The sequence below is a fragment of the Sapajus apella genome, unplaced genomic scaffold, assembly GCF_009761245.1.
Source record: "Sapajus apella isolate SASKATOON/1434 unplaced genomic scaffold, GSC_monkey_1.0 scaffold108, whole genome shotgun sequence".
NCBI classification, from domain to species: domain Eukaryota; kingdom Metazoa; phylum Chordata; class Mammalia; order Primates; family Cebidae; genus Sapajus; species Sapajus apella.
Genome location: NW_022437048.1, coordinates 5,972,757 through 5,989,020, shown reverse-complemented (window position 1 = coordinate 5,989,020; position 16,264 = coordinate 5,972,757). Strand labels below are relative to the sequence as shown.

At 39.4% G+C, this 16,264-nt stretch overlaps 1 protein-coding gene across 13 annotated transcripts in view; it reads right to left on the bottom strand.

Moving 5' to 3' along the window:
- Window positions 1-16,264, bottom strand: part of SLC4A4 (solute carrier family 4 member 4) — a 499,211-nt gene that overhangs the window by 234,474 nt on the left and 248,473 nt on the right. For all 13 annotated transcript variants that reach the window (XM_032259361.1, XM_032259360.1, XM_032259371.1 and 10 more), the window contains one exon: window positions 6,163-6,298. In XM_032259361.1, the coding sequence (XP_032115252.1) occupies window positions 6,163-6,298 (136 nt within the window). The remainder of the gene's footprint in view (window positions 1-6,162; window positions 6,299-16,264) is intronic.

The window sequence follows — 16,264 nt, the reverse complement described above, 5'->3', positions numbered from 1 at the left end:
ACCATGCCTGGTATGGGGATATTATCTTTAAAAACATTCATATAACAGTGGTTAAGCCCAGCACTGTCCATTTGAAAATTCACTGAAGAGAAGCAGACAGTACTAATAATCATTTTTGTAGAGATATCCCTACTCAAATGAATAAAGAATTTGGGCAGGGAAAAAAATGTCCCTTTCTCCTGACTTTGGGCCGTCATCAAAGTTGGATCATGAGTTATTCTTTTACAGTTTGTTTCATTAGCCCATTAGCTGACACCTAGTCACCTAGACATTCTTAATGGGAGCACAGGCTTCTTCACCAATTCCAAATGATTTTTCAGGTCTGATAAGACTACCCTTTGCACAGTATTTAACTTGTGCTCTCTTTTGGAAGAACCACTGAAAATTCAAAGTTCTAACTTTTATGAAAAAGAACAGGTGAAAATGTAAAAAGGATGGTGATAGAGTTGATTGTTACTTTAAACTTCTTGTAAATACTCAACCTTGTTCATAGTATAACTACTGTATTTTCCATGACTTAAAAGGGGACAACTCCCCCTATTATTGAAACAATTCTCATTTTTTCAGGCACAGAGCCAGCCTGAAATGTCTGAAGCCACAGTAATGCTGATGCTCAGTATAGGATGTTCTTGGTGAAATCAAATCATTAGCCAACTGAAAAGTAGAGAGTCTAAAAAGAGAAAGAAGGCTGATACTGAGTTCTGTGGGGCGTAGACTTACAATAGAAACTACATAAAGTTGGAGAAGTCCAGAGAGTTAGCTCTCTATGGAATAAAATAGGCTATCAATTGCAGTTTTCACAGAAAATCAAATTTATAAGTTGGCCAGAAAAAGATTCATGTCACATCTTCATATATAAAATGGATTCCTTCTAAACATTAAATTTTCATTAGTCTGGTAGGCTTGAGAGCTTTTAATGGGGAGGGAAAAAAACTACCATGTCTGGAAATTGGACATCACATGTGCAAGTCAGAAATAACTGCAAAAACATTCTGAAAGCAGGGTAATGTCCCAGGTAGTAAAGGTTACTGAAAAGCTGAATATTTCCAGAGGCACATTCACCTCCAAGCCTCTCCAGAGAATTAAAGTGGAGTAGCAAACTAAGAATCAAGGTTCCACATGGACACAGGGAGGGGAACATCACACGCTGGTGTCTGTTGTGGGGTGGGGGGCTAGGAGAGGGATAGCAGGGGCTGGGGAGATTGGTGACGGATAACATTAGGAGAAATACTTAACGTAAGTGACAGGGGATGGAGGCAGCAAACCACCATGGCATGTGTATACCTATGTAACAATCTTGCAAGATCTGCACATGTACCTCAGAACTTAAAGTATAATAAAAAAAAAAGAAGAATCAAGGTTATATTTCTCTATTCATTGATTCTATTAGCCAGTCTTTATTGAGCATGAACTGTGTGCCAGGTAGTTTTAGGCACTAGGTACAGAGTGCCAAAACAACTGAAAATTTCTGCCCTCACAGAGCTTTAATTCTGTTGGGAAGAGATAATAACAAGATATATGACATGCTAAATGATGACAGGTGCTGAGGACAAAAATAATGAAAGATGAGGGATAGGAAGTATTGCAGGAAGCTTTCAATGATAGGTAGGACAACCATTAAGCAAGTAATATTTGAATAAAGACCTGAAGGAGATGAGGGAATGAGCCATGCAGGTAACTGTGGGGGTTCAGGGAAAAGAGAACATTTCAGACAGAGGGAACAACAAGTGCAAAGTTCCTGACAGATTAGCGTGACTGGTCAGTGAGGCTCACACAAAGTGAAGCAGAGGAAATGAAAATGAAGACAAAAATCAAAGAGATCATGGCAGACAGTTCATAAGAGAAGTAAGAGCAGGTGCAAAGAGATCAACTAATTAGGAGGCATCTGCAGTAATCTCAGTGAGAAATGGTGGGATGAGCTAGAGTCGTAGCAGTACTGAATGTCAGATATAGTGAGATCTCTGAATATGTGAATATCTTTAGGGGAAAATAGAATTTGCCAATTGGTCAGATATTGAGTGTAGAGAAAGAGAGAGATCTAGGAAGACTCCAATGCTTCTGGCTCAGAAACTAAAAGAATGGAATTGTTTACTGAGATGAGGAAACCTGTAGGAAGACCAGATCCGAAGTTCAGTTTTAGACATGTCAATTTTGAGACTCATATTAGCTCTCCAATTATTTGATTCCAACTAAATAAGGAATTATATCTATGCTTTTATAAATGCAGATGTCATCAATATATTAATGAAATAGTTTGAAACTTTAAACATAGGTCCTTTTCTATGCTTTATCAATGGCTTGCTGAGTACCTTGGGTCTGTCATTCCAAGGTTGTTTACTGGTCAGAAAGAGAAGAATTATATAGAACCTTAATTTGGTCAATTAATATTTCTAAGAAAGTATTATAGTCAGAGCACTTTGTGTCAAAAGCAATTAGTTCTCAACCAATCACACATTAAACAAATGTTTTTTGAGAACCTATTATGAATCAGACACTTCCAGGCACTAGAAATATAACAGTAAGCAGACAGACATGGTAGTCTCTGCCTTCAGATAAATTAATGTAATGAGGGAGACCATATGAAAACCATATATAATGAATTGATCGACAGCAATCGTGGTAAACGCTATAAAGAGAAGCTATACAGCGTGAACTTGACACACAGTACACTCCTAACACTCTTCCTCTACAGCAGTGGGATGTCTTGAAGACAGACTATGTCAGCAAAATGGCACATGTGCTCCCAAGGAAATAACGTCTCTAAGAATGGTAAAGTATTCAAAACCATCTTAGTCTTTAAAAATCTAAGTAAAAATACTATGCTCATATCATTCAATGTTGAATTACCTATACAATGAACTATAACCTCTCTGCCTTTCTGGCACCAGGGATTATGTAAAATAAGTTATGGTCTGCATTTGACTGAAATAAAAAACAGAAAACTATATCTGAATTCTACTCTATGATAACAACTCACAAAGAACTTCAAGATAAAAATAAGAAAGTCAAAGTAGCTCTTGGAGTCATAGCTGAGTATACCAGTATACACACAGGAAAGAAATTTTAGAGCTATGAAATATGTATAATGTTAGGGAAGATGCAACACAATATGACCTTCATCTGATAGAACAGAAATTCAAGCTCAGAAAGACTGCAAGACTTGCTTAAAGTTCAACAGCTAGTGAGCAGCAAAGCCAAGACTAGACCAAAATTTCCCAGCACTTAATTCAGGCTGTACCAGGACAATTCTCACACTGTATTTTTCTATCAGAAAGAAGGAAAAGAAAGAATGTAACAGATTCACTAGTAAAAGTTTTGCTTTGGAAGCCTTCTTTTGGAGGATGTTTTAGGAACTCAACTTGTACTTAACAGAGGATTTTTTCTATACAGCTTATTGGTTCTCAGAGAAGGGAACAAGAAACAGTTGCTGTATCCTTGGAAAAAGCCCCAACAGAGCAAAGAATGAAGAGCTTCAAGAGAAAGTATTAGAGGTGAGGAGTAGAAATGTGCCATGAAAGTGTTTCTAATTAGAAGAAGAAAATATTAAGTAGCTATATCAAACAGAAGAGTCAAACAATCACAACCACTATAGCTATCTATTAGAAAGATAATTACCCAGTAAATGGAAAATAAAGTATTTAAAAGTTAGGTCTCTTTCCTTAATACTACTGTCGGAGCCAGGAGTAAAACAGAATTACTTTTTTTCTGACTATTGCTTAAGTTATGAAAGATAAGAAATTCTCCATCAGTTCTAAAAGTTTTTAAAGCAGGTGTTTCTGCAAGGCTAAGCTACCTAGAAACTCTCGGTAAGGAATAAAAACCTCTCTGCCATTATCAAATAAATTAATTTATGAAACTTCTCCATTATTAAAAACCCCAAAGGGCTAAAGACATTAAACATTACTTAAAATTGTGGAAATAAAAATAAATCCATAAGCCTATAAAGCATATGCCTAAGTAACTAAACAATGAAAAATCCAACTAAATTCATAAAGACTTGATTACAAGTGGTATGAGGTATGAAATTTTAAACATGTCTCAGAAAATAAAAATTCTTCCTTAAACTCGTCAAAGAATCTTCATCCATAAAGGGAAAGGCTATTGGCTTATTGCTTCTTTATAGCTCATCTGCTCTAATTGGTTAAAGTGATTTTTTAAAATATTTTCTTTCTGACTAGAATTTATTTCTAATTCTATCTAGAAAAAATAGCAGCCATAAATCCTTTTTCCATCTATAACCACAGAATAAGACGTTCATCTATCTTTTCTTTGCTTTTCTTACACTCAAAGCTGGGATAATGATTTGGTTTTCCTTATTCTCATATTGTAAGATACTACATTAAACTTAATTCAAACTTTTTAATAAGATACAGGGATCTACATAAGAGCCTCATTTGCTCACTGCTATATTCATGGTACCTAAAACAGTGCCTGACATAAACTATTCATTCAAATAACATTGGTTGAGTTGAATCAATTTGAATTAAATTATGGACTATAAAATGTTTATCTTAACATTATCTTGTTTGTGAAAGTGAAATACATTGGAATCAGCACATAATGATGACAATGAGAGACCAATAACTGCATTATAATCAAAGTCTTTGTATTACATAATTGCCTTATATCACAGATGATGATTAGCCTGGAGTATAGCTCTGAATCTGTACATAAAAAAAAAGCTCTGTTATGAGATTAATGAAACCCTAGGTATTTGTGTAATGCTTAACAATTTACAGAGCATTTTCATATAAAAATATATACATGTGTATGTATATAAATATATGTAACATTATATAAATTGTATACTATATTTACATATGTTTTATATACCATACATATGTATATATAATAGGCATTATTATCCACTATTTATTGATAATGAAACCAAAGTTCTAAGAAACTGAGTGTCTTGTAGCTAAGAGGCAACAGAAACAAAGTAAACTCGGGCCTCTAAACTCCAAACTCAGATGAACCTTCTACTTTCAGCTGGATATTTAATAGATTACAGGTTTATACTTGAAATACAGTAGTTCCCCTTATTCACAGGGGACACATTCGAAGACCCCCAGTGAATGCCTGAAGGCATGGATAGTACTAAACCCTATGTATATTATTTTTTTTCCTATCTGTAATCCCTAATAAAGTTTAATTTATAAATTAGGCACAGTAAGAGACTAACAACCATAATTAATAATAATATAGAATAAACATAATAATATACTATAATAACAGTTATATCAGTGTGATGACTCTCTCAAAATATCTTACTGTACTGTACAGTGAGTAACTGAAACCATAAAAAGCTAAACTGTGGATAACCTGGGGTGACTACCAGAAGAGCAACTTTGTGTTAATCCTCATTGTTCTAGTACTCTCTTTCTTATTTTACTTTACTTTATTTTATTTTATTTTATGTTTTTGAGGCAGGGTTTCAATCTGTCACCCAGGCTGAAGTGCCGTAATGTGATCAGAGATCACTGCAGCCTCAACCTCACAGGCTCAAAGGAGCCTTCTACCTCAGCCTCCTGAGTAGCTGGAACCACAGTCATGTGCCACGACACCCAGCTGATTCTTTCTTTTACTTTTTTTCTTTATTTTTTTGGTAGAGATAGGGTCCCATTATGTTGCCCAAGCTGGTCTTGAACCCCTAGGCTCAGGCAATATACCTGCCTCAGCCTTCTAAATTTCTGCGATTACAGGCACAAGCCACTGCACCTAGCCAAAACCTCCCTCTTCCCAGAGAATGCGTAATTAGTCACACAAAATCTCACAAGAGATCTTGGCATGTGGACACTTTGGAAACATATCTCTTGGATATTATTATTGGGTACATGAGTTTATTATCTCCCTAAAATATTTTACTATTAAATAGTATATAAATTGAGCTTTATTTCTAATTCCTTATAAAACCCAAAATTATAGCAACATGGATCAATGAAATAATGGCCCAATAGTGAAATAAGAGGTTCCCTGCATTCATGAAAAAAAAAAAAAAAGAAAGAAAGAAATAGAATTATTTATTCCTTATCATCCCAGCCAACATCATGCCCATTGGCCATTCAAAGTGCTAAGGCTAAAGAATGGCACTCCAGGATCAAAGCATCTGGCCCTGCCCTTGTTTCCCTGGGTCAGTACTGCATACAGTCAGCCATGCCTCACCTGGCTGTTTCCTTCCACTCCATCTCCTGCCCATCCACGGCCAGCAGCTCATCCAGTTCCGTGAAGAGCTGAGGGGGAGCTGGGCTGTCATCCTCCTCTCCCAAGATGAATCGGATGCGTTCTGCAGCAGGAGAGACTGCAGAAGTGAAAATACTGTGGTTAAACATTGGCTGGACAACTCTGAGGAAAGTGGAGCTCCGGGCTCTTCCTCTCTCCCCAAGGTTACTGGGCTTCCCTTCCACATTTTCAGTGGACATCTTTCTTGCTGAGCCTCCCAAGTCCCCAATCTAAAGCCAAAAAGAAATCAAAGCCCCTCTCTATTCCTTTGATTCTGAACTGTATATCTTAGTTCTCCGCCACTCTCCAGAAGGACAGCACTCCAAGTCTGTGTGATGTGTCACAAGGAACCTTTAGCCCTCAGATGAGCTGAGGTCCAACCACTCACTCCCCCTCCCTCCCCACTTATGACCCACCCAAAATTATTAGACAAAAGCCAGCTTGAGCCAATCACTTTTTCATACAGCAGGGGGAGGGGCAACAAAGCACCCCAATCCTAAGTTTCCCCAAGTCCCCACCTCCCACCCACCCTCCCTCCGTCCAATGCCTAAAGCTCATCTCCTGCCAAAAACTGGCTAACTGCAAAGTTGATGAAGGAATATTTAACAAGATGAGCCCCCTTCTTTACAGAATGGTAGTACCCAAAAATGTTTAGTCACACTTCAATGCACTTGAAAAACAAGCCCAAGTAAAATATTGTACACTTGAGGGGGAGGGAAAAAAAAAACATTTTCCAACATACTCAAGCACATAATTGAATGTCCTACTAGCTCCTTTTGACCCTATCCCCTGAAAATCATGTAATGAAAAATTAACTAGAATTTCCCCCAGGTCATGGGTTACTCCCTTTCAAAAATAAAAAAGAAGAAGAAAAGAGAGGGAGAGAGAGAGAGAGAGAGAAAAGCAGCTGGAAATTGATGGCCATGTTACAAAGTTAAGGCCCACAAATACTCCTCAAAATCCCTGGGTAAAACCAACAATAGTACACACATGTGAATGCAGTTCAAGTATACACAAGTATATTTATTATGGATAGAAAGATACACACGTAAACACACACATACCCATGCATATATAAATTTGTAGAAATATATGTACACAAACAACCCAATAAAACCAGAAAATCCCTACCATCTGAAAACTTTATAACACAGGATAGAATAAAATTCCATAGATCAAAATTTATTTAGTACAAATAAGCCCATGAAAAATATTCAACCTAATTAAAAATCAAAACTAATCCTTAAAATAAAATGTGTTTTACCTATTAAAATGTCAAAAAAAATGGCTGGGTGCCATGACTCATGCCTATAATCCCAGTACTTTTGGACGCTGAGGCAGGTGGATCACCTGAGGTCAGGAGTTGAAGACCAGCCTTGCCAATATGATGAACTCCCATTTCTACTAAAAAACACACACACACACGCACACACAAATTAGCTGGCATGGTGGCAAGCACCTGTAATCCCAGCTACTCAGGAGGCTAAGGCAGGAAAATTAATTGAACCTGGGAGACAGAGGTTACAATGAGCAGAGATCACGCCACTGCACTCCAGCCTGGCCGACAGAGCAAGACGTCGTCTCGAAATAAATAAATAAAATAAAATGTCAAAAAATGAAAAAAATAATGATAATCCCAACGTGGACAAGGGTTTGGGAATCATGTACCCAGCACTTCTTGATTTATGTTATTGGTAGGAGCCCTTTAAAGGGAGATGTTTGAAGGACATGAAAATTTCTGGAAGGACATGGAAATTTTTAAATAGTGTATATATCCTGTGAACCAACAATTCTTCCACTGAAAATACATTCATTCTAAATAAATAAGAGTTATCTCAAATGTTTAGTGACAGAGGTGATCATTCTAGCATTGTTTATAAGAGAGAAAACAGAAAAATCCTAAACATCCATAAAGTAAGATTGGTTAAATAATGTATGGTACAACTATACAATACCATGCAATCATAAAACGTGAATTCAAAATAGCTGGCCTTTTTTGACATGTATACTATATAAAATTAAATTAAAAAAATAAAAATTGGCAGGGCATGGTTGCTCACACCTGTGGTCCCAGCACTATGGGAGGCCAAGGCGGCAGATCACAAGGTCAGGAGTTTGAGACCAGCTTGGCCAATATGGTGAAACCTCATCTCTACTAAAAATACAAAAAAAGCCGGATGTGGTGGTGCATGCCTATAATCCCTGCTACTCAGAACGCTAAGGCAGGAGAATTGTTTGAACCTGGTAGGCGGAGGTTGCTGTGAGCCAAGATCGTGCCACTGCACTCCAGCCTGGGTGACAGAGGAAGACTCCATCTCAAAAAAAAAAAAAAAAAAAAAAAAAGGCATGAAATGATCCCATTTTAGTAAAGAAACAATAAATAGGTATTTCTATAAAGTAAAGCTAGGAATTGAGGCAGCCCTCACTGTGCTCAGTCTGATATATGTGTATTTTAGTTACCACAATTTAGTTAAACAACACTAGTCCCTAACAATACAGTTCAAACTTCAGTTAACATGGTATACTAATAGTAATTTCATAAAGTACAAACTTTGCTGCCAGCTCTTCAGTCCATAAATACTACATAACTAATGTATGTGCATAATGATCATTGACCAATCATAGGGTGCTTCTTTAAAATATGTCAGTGATGGGTCACTGCATGTTTGTTATTCTGTTCACACACAGACAGCAAAGTGTGTAGATGTGTTGACTTCTAGTCTCCCAAACATAAATGCATGTGACAAAGAGGGAATTGGCCAACAAGAACGAAAGTGCAGCAGAGAAACAAAAGTTAATATCATTGCTAGTAAAATTTGTATCAAACATAAATAGAGAAGACGTAGCTAATCATGGAATGTAAATGATGCTGCCATTCACCATTGAGAGACTCTGTATATGTAGTCAGAGGCACTTAGCGAAGGTGAATTAATCAACATAAACAAGGAAAGTGGTTGTGATGAAAGGATGATGATGTCCTAGAGAAATTATACTGGCTAAAAACTTCACATTCAAGGAATTTTAGGAGACATTTCTTGACATGGAAAACACAGAGATAAAATGTAAGCTGATCCACATTTAGAGAGCATGACATTTGCCTAGGCATTGAAAAAAAATGCACATTCCATATCATAAGTTATATAGTAGGAAGAAGGCAAGCACTATTCAAACTACTTCTGATGAGACTGTACAATAAAATGACTTTAAGATCAATGTTTCTAGTGTTTTAAATTACTGCATCCTGAGTATTGGTTTTACCTTTTTTTATTTCCCTATACTTTTATAGCTAACAACAAGACAGATTTTAGTGATTTAACAATGTTTTTAAGGTCAAAGAGCAATAATAATTTTTATCATTGATTATTAGGATTGCTTTGCATAATTTCAGTTTACAAAGTCATGTTTATAGTCTTGCACTACTGTACAAAGCAAGGACAATGATATATCCAGGGATATTTAAATACACAGGTACATTTTCAATGTTATATGGTTTATTTCTAGGGCTTCTGTTTTCTTGTGTTCACTTTTCTATACATTCCAAAGTATTTACAATTCACTCAAGTATTCCATTCAGCAAATATTTGTTGAGTACTGTCTATGCTCTTAATTGGCTTAACAGGCTTTATCTTCAGCTTCTGACCTTATAGAGTTTACGTGCATGCAGGGAAAATAAATATTAACTAAGTAATCCATTCTTTAAATAAATAAGTAAATTAGTACATAAACCAGTACCAGATAAAAATCTGCTAAACATAAGTGTATATAGAACATTAAAATAAGATAATTGAGTACATATTGATACAGGGTAGAGTGAATATGTTTTACTTTTCTGATTAGAAAAGATGGCTTTGAAATTTCCTAATATCTCTGTTAGATAATATTCTAAAGTTCCAGGACTTTATTGTAAAAATATTTGCAATGCCTTTTCAATCATGAAATGGGAAGTCTAATTATTTTAGGGGATCAGGAAATCATGAAAATGAAGAAATGATAGACAGAATTTGGAGTCTGGACAATACTTCCAAGGAATAGTGTTCACACTACCAAAAGTTTAGTCACTTTTTTCATAATAGTGGTTCTGAAACTAGCAATCACAAATAAGAATCACTTTCCATCAACATTCAACATCGAAGATCTCTAAATCTGAACTAGCTTTAATTTTTTTAACTTTTATATTGAGGGGTACATGTGTAAGTCTGCTATATAGGTATATTGTGTGTCACAGGAGTTTGGTGTACAGATTATCTGCCACCTAGGTAGTAAGAACAGTACCCAATAGGTAGTTTTTTGATCCTCACCATCCTCCCTCCCTCCACCTTCAAGTCGGCCCCTGTGTCTGTTCCCTTCTTTGTGTTCATACATACCATATAGAACTAGCTTTTAGAAGGGAGAAGTTTCAAGTCAGATAATCAACCTTTTGTCCATTCCTAAAGATTTGATGTAGGTTTGTCCCCACCTCTAACAAAAAAAGATAAATCCGTCTAATGCCTAAAAAACAGGCTTTTCTGCATAGACAGTACATATCCCTGCTCAGCTCTACTCGACAGAGCATTACTCTGTGGTCCGGCATTCTCAATTTAGCAAAACACGAATCACTTATCATTAGATAGCAACTCAGTGGTGACTTCTGCAAAATGGAATGGAAGAAGGATGTCGCACTACCTCCAGGTCTTCCTCTAGGCATCGTGCCTAACCTCTTTCACAGGTTGCCTTATTTATTACATGTAGGCATCTGAGCAACCAGTATATCAATTCTTTTGGGATTAAAATTACAAAATTTTGTGTCATAAACTAGTTTACAACTCCAGGAAGTTTCTACTGGTGCTGTACTGAGCTCAGAGCCAGCAGACTTGGGGTGCATATGACTTAGTGAGACACCAGCTGGAGCAGCCAAGAAAGTGCTTGCACCATCCCTCCCCCAACCCCAAGCAGTACAGCTCTGGGAGAAACTCCTTCCTTCTGCTTGAGGAGAGGAGAGGCAAGAGTAAAGAGGACTTTGTCTCACAACTTGGATACCAGCTTAGCCATAGCAGGATAGGATACTAGGCAGAGTCTTAAGGCCCCGGTTCCAGGCACTAGCTCCCAGATGAAAATTTTAGACATACCCTGGGCCAGAGGGAACCTCCTGTTTTGAAAGGAAGGACCCAGTCTTGGCAAGATTCATCACCTGCTGACTAAGGAGCCCTTCGGCCTTGAATAATCATCAGGGGTACCCAGGCAGTACTTGCCATGGACCTTGAGTGAGATCCAGAACTATGCTGACTTCAGGTGTGACCCAGTACATTCCCAGCTGTGGTGGCTATGGGAGCAATGCCTGCTGGATGAAAGGAGAGGGAAGAATGAAGCCAACTTTGTCTTGCAGTTTGGGCACCAGCTCAGCCACAGTGGATCAGAGCACCAATCAGTCTCCTAGGGTCCTCAGTTCCAGACCTTCCCTCTTGGACAGCACTTCTAGACCTGCCCTGGGCCAGAAAAAAGCCCACTTCCCTGAAGGTAGAAACCCAGGCCTGGCAGCATTCACCATAATCTGACTGAATAGCCAGCTTGGGCCTTGATTGAACATCAGCAGTAGCCAGTTATGGGGCAGTGGCAGCCATGCAGAGAGACTCCTTCTGCATCAGGAAAGGGGAAGGAAGAGTAGAAAGGACTTAGCTTGCAGCCTGGGTGCCAGCTCAGCAGCAGTAGAATAGAGCACCAAACAGATTCCTAAAGTTCCCGATTTCAAGCCCTGGTTCCTACATGGCATTTCTGTACCTGCCCTCAGCTCACTGCCCTGAAGGGAAGGACACAAACCTGGCTGGATTCACCACATGCTGACTGAAGAGCCCCTGGACCTTGTGTGAACATTAGTGGTGGCCAGGTAGTGGTCACTGTGGGCCTGGGTGAGACCCAATGCTGTGTTGACTTCAGGTCTGACCCAGTGCAATCCCAGTAGTAGTGACCACAGGGGCACTTGTGCCTCATCTCCCCCAGCTCCACATAGTTCAAATGGAGAGAGACATGCCTTCTGTTTGGAGGAAAGTAGGAGAAGAGAACAAGAGTCTCTGCCTGGTAATCCAGGGAATTCTCTCAGATGTTATCGCAACCACAAAGGTGGTACACCTACAAGTCTGTAAGTGACAGCATTACTGGGCTTATGGTGCTGCCCGATGCACGTATGGCTGCAGTGATCAAAGTCATAGATCACAACAATCAATTCCCTTTGAATGCTCTGAAAGCCTTCCCAAGACAGGCAAAAACAAGCCCCAACTATAAACACTATAATAAACACCTAGCTCTTCAATGCTCAGACATTGACAAATATCTACAAGCATCAAGACTATCCAGGAAAATATGACCTTACCAAACAAACTAAATCAGGTACCAATGACCAATCCCAAGTGACAGAGACATATGACCTTTCAGACAGCACATTCCAAATAGCAATTTTGCAGAGGCTCAATGAAATTCAAGATAACACAGAGAAGGAATTCAGAATCTTATCACATAACTTTAACAAAGCGATTGAAATAATTTTTTTGTAAATCAAGTGGAAATTTTGGAGCTGAAAAATTCAACTGACATATCAAAGGAAGCAACAGTCTCTCAACATCAGATTTAATCAAGCAGAAGAATTAGTGAGCCTGTAGACAGGCTATTTGAAAATACACAGGACTCACGGGAAGATGGCTGACTAGGAACAGCTCAGGATTGCAGCTCCCAGTCAAAGTGGAGAGGGTGAGCGGACGTCACTTTTCCAGACAGACTTTTATTGCCCACAGACAAGGAGAGTCCCAGGCGGAGAAGTCCCACGGGTTGCCAGCATGGCTGTTTCCGCCGGTGCGGGTGCTTTGCCCGCACCCTGGCACGGTGGTTCTCCGTACAAAAGACACTGGTCCGGGTGCCCTCTTAGCCGGCGATTGGAGCCCTGAGACGGCAGAATCGCCCATTCATCTGAAATAGCCAGGCCAGGAGATTCCTAGGCAAAAAAACCGCGAGGAATCTCAGTGCTGCTGTTTCAGCTGGCACAGTGAGTCGCGGCACAGGAGATCCCAGCACCTTTTCAACAGGTGACTGGAACACTGGGAGATAGTCGACCTTTCAACAACAACAACAACAACAACAAAAGACTGAGTCAGGGAGCCAGGTGATCAAGCTCCACTGGTCCCACCCCAACCCCCCACACACACATTAAAAAAAAAAAAGTAATTGAAAACGCTCTGGGTTGAGAGTTTCACAGCAAGCACAGCTAAACCCAGCACGGTCAGGCTCTGTCGGGGAGGGGCGTCCGCCATTACTGAGACACTCCACCACTATGGAGGCAGTGTGACCATTGCTGAGGAAGCCCGCCGTTGCCGAGGCAACCTGCCACTACAAAGAGAGTCCACCATAACAGAGGCAGGCCACCATTGCCAAGGCAGTTCTAACTACACCCATATAAACAGGACTGCAGGGCAGATCACACGGCAGCTGGGCAGAGCCCACAGCAGCTCAGCAAAGCCTCTGCAGGTAGACAGTGACAAGGCTGACTTCTCACTGGGCAGGGCAGCCCTGAAAGAAAAAAAAAAAAAGGCAGCAGCACAATGTAAACTCATAAATAAAGCCCTAACTCCCTGGGACAGAGCACATGGGGGAAAAAAAAAAAAAGGGAGTTTATGAGCTCTGCTGCAGCAGACCTAAACGTACCTGCCCAGCAATTCTGAATGAACAACGGAGCTCACAGCTCAGGACTTGAGCTCCAATAATGGACAGACTATATCCTCAAGCAGCTCCCTGACCCCCGTATATCCAAAGAGTCACCTCATAAAGGAGAGAACAGGCTGACATTTGGCGGGCATCCTTCTGGGACAAAGACAGCAGAAGAGGAAACTGGTAGCAACTTTACTGTTCTGCAGCTGCTGCACGTGATCCCCCGGCAAGCAGGGCCTCGAGTGGACCTCAGCAGTCCTACAGCAGATGGGCCAGACTGTTAGAAGGAAAGCTAATAAAAAGAAGTAACTTCAGCATCCACAAACTGGAAGTTCACTCAGAGACCCAATCTGAAAGTCAGTAACTACAAAGACAACAGGTGCATAAACCCACAAAGATGGGAAGAAACCAGCACAAAAAGGATGAAAACACCCGAAACCAGAACACCTCTCCTCCTAAAAAGGATCACAACTCCTCACCAGCAAGGGAACAAGGCTGGATGGAGAAGGAGTGTGATGAAATGGCAGAATCAGATTTCAGAAGGTGGGTAATAAGAAACTACAGTGAGCTAAAAGAACATGTTCTAACCCAATGCAAAGAAACTAAGAACCTTGAAAAAAGATTTGACGAAATGCTAACAAGAATGGACAACATAGAGAGGAATATAAATGAATTGATGGAGCTGAAAAACACAACATGAGAACTTTGCCAATCATGCAAAAGTTTGAACAGCCGAATTGACCAAGCAGAATAAAGGATATCAGAGCTCGAAGATCAACTCAATGAAATAAAACAAAAAGGCAAAAATAGAGAAAAAAGGGTAAAAAGGAATGAACAAAGTCTCCAAGAAATGTGGGACTATGTGAAAAGACCTAATCTACGTTTGATAGGTGTACCTGAATGTGACGAAGAGAATGAATCCAAGCTGGAAAATACTCTTCAGGGTATTATCCAGGAAAACTTCCCCAACCTAGCAAGGCAGGCCAATATTCAAGCCCAGGAAATACAGAGAACACCACAAAGATATTCCTCAAGAAGAGCAACCCCAAGGCACATAATCGTCAGATTCACCAGGGTTGAAAGGAAGGAGAAAATGCTAAGGGAAGCCAGAAAGAAAGGTCAGGTTACCCACAAAAGGAAGCCCATCAGACTCACAGCAGATCTCTCAGCAGAAACCCTACAAGCCAGAAGAGAGTGGGGGCCAATAGTCAACATACTAAAAGAAAAGAACTTTCAACCCAGAATCTCCTATCCAGCGAAACTAAGCTTCATAAGTGAAGGAAAAATAAAATCCTTTGCAAACAAGCAAGTACTCAGAGATTTCATCACCACCAGACCTGCTTTACAAGAGCTCCTGAAAGAGGCTCTACACATACAAAGGAACAACCAGTACCAGGAACTCCAAAAACATACCAAATGGTAAAGAGCATCAACACAATCAAGAATCTGCATCAACTAACAAAACAGCCAGCTAGCATCAAAATGGCAGTATCAAATTCACACATAACAATATTATCCCTAAATGTAAATGGACTAAATGCCCCAATCAAAAGACACAGGCTGGCAAATTGGATAAAAAGACAAAACCCATCAGTGTGTTGTATCCAGGAAACCCATCTCACATGCAAGGATACACAAAGGCTCAAAATAAAGGGATGGAGGAAGATTTACCAAGCAAATGGAGAGCAAAAAAAAAGCAGGAGTTGCAATTCTCATCTCTGATAAAATAGACTTTAAAGCAACAAAGATCAAAAGAGACAAAGAAGGACATTATATAATGGTAAAAGGATCAATGCAACAAGAAGAGCTACCAATCCTAAATATATATGCACCCAATACAGGAGCACCCAGATACATAAGACAAGTTCTTAATGACTTACAAAGAGACTTAGACTCCCACACAATAATAGTAGGAGACTTTAACTCCCCATTGTCAATATTAGACAGATCAACCAGACAGAAAATTAACAAGGATATCCAGGACCTGAATTCAGACCTGGAACAAGCAAACCTAATAGACATTAACAGAACTCTCCACCCCAAATCCACAGAATACACATTCTTCTCAGCATCACATCACACCTACCCTAAAATTGAACACATAATTGGAAGCAAATCACTCCTCAGCAAATGCAAAAGAACGGAAATCACAACAAACAGTCTCTCAGACCACAGTGCAATCAAGTTAGAACTCAGAATGCAGAAACTAACTCAGAACCACACAGCTTCATGGGAACTGAACAACTGGCTCTTGAATGTTGACTGGATAAACAATGAAATGAAGGCAGAAATAAAGATGTTCTTTGAAAATAACGAGAACGAAGACACAACATACCAGAATCTCTGGGACACATTTAAAGCAGTCTCTAGAGGAAAA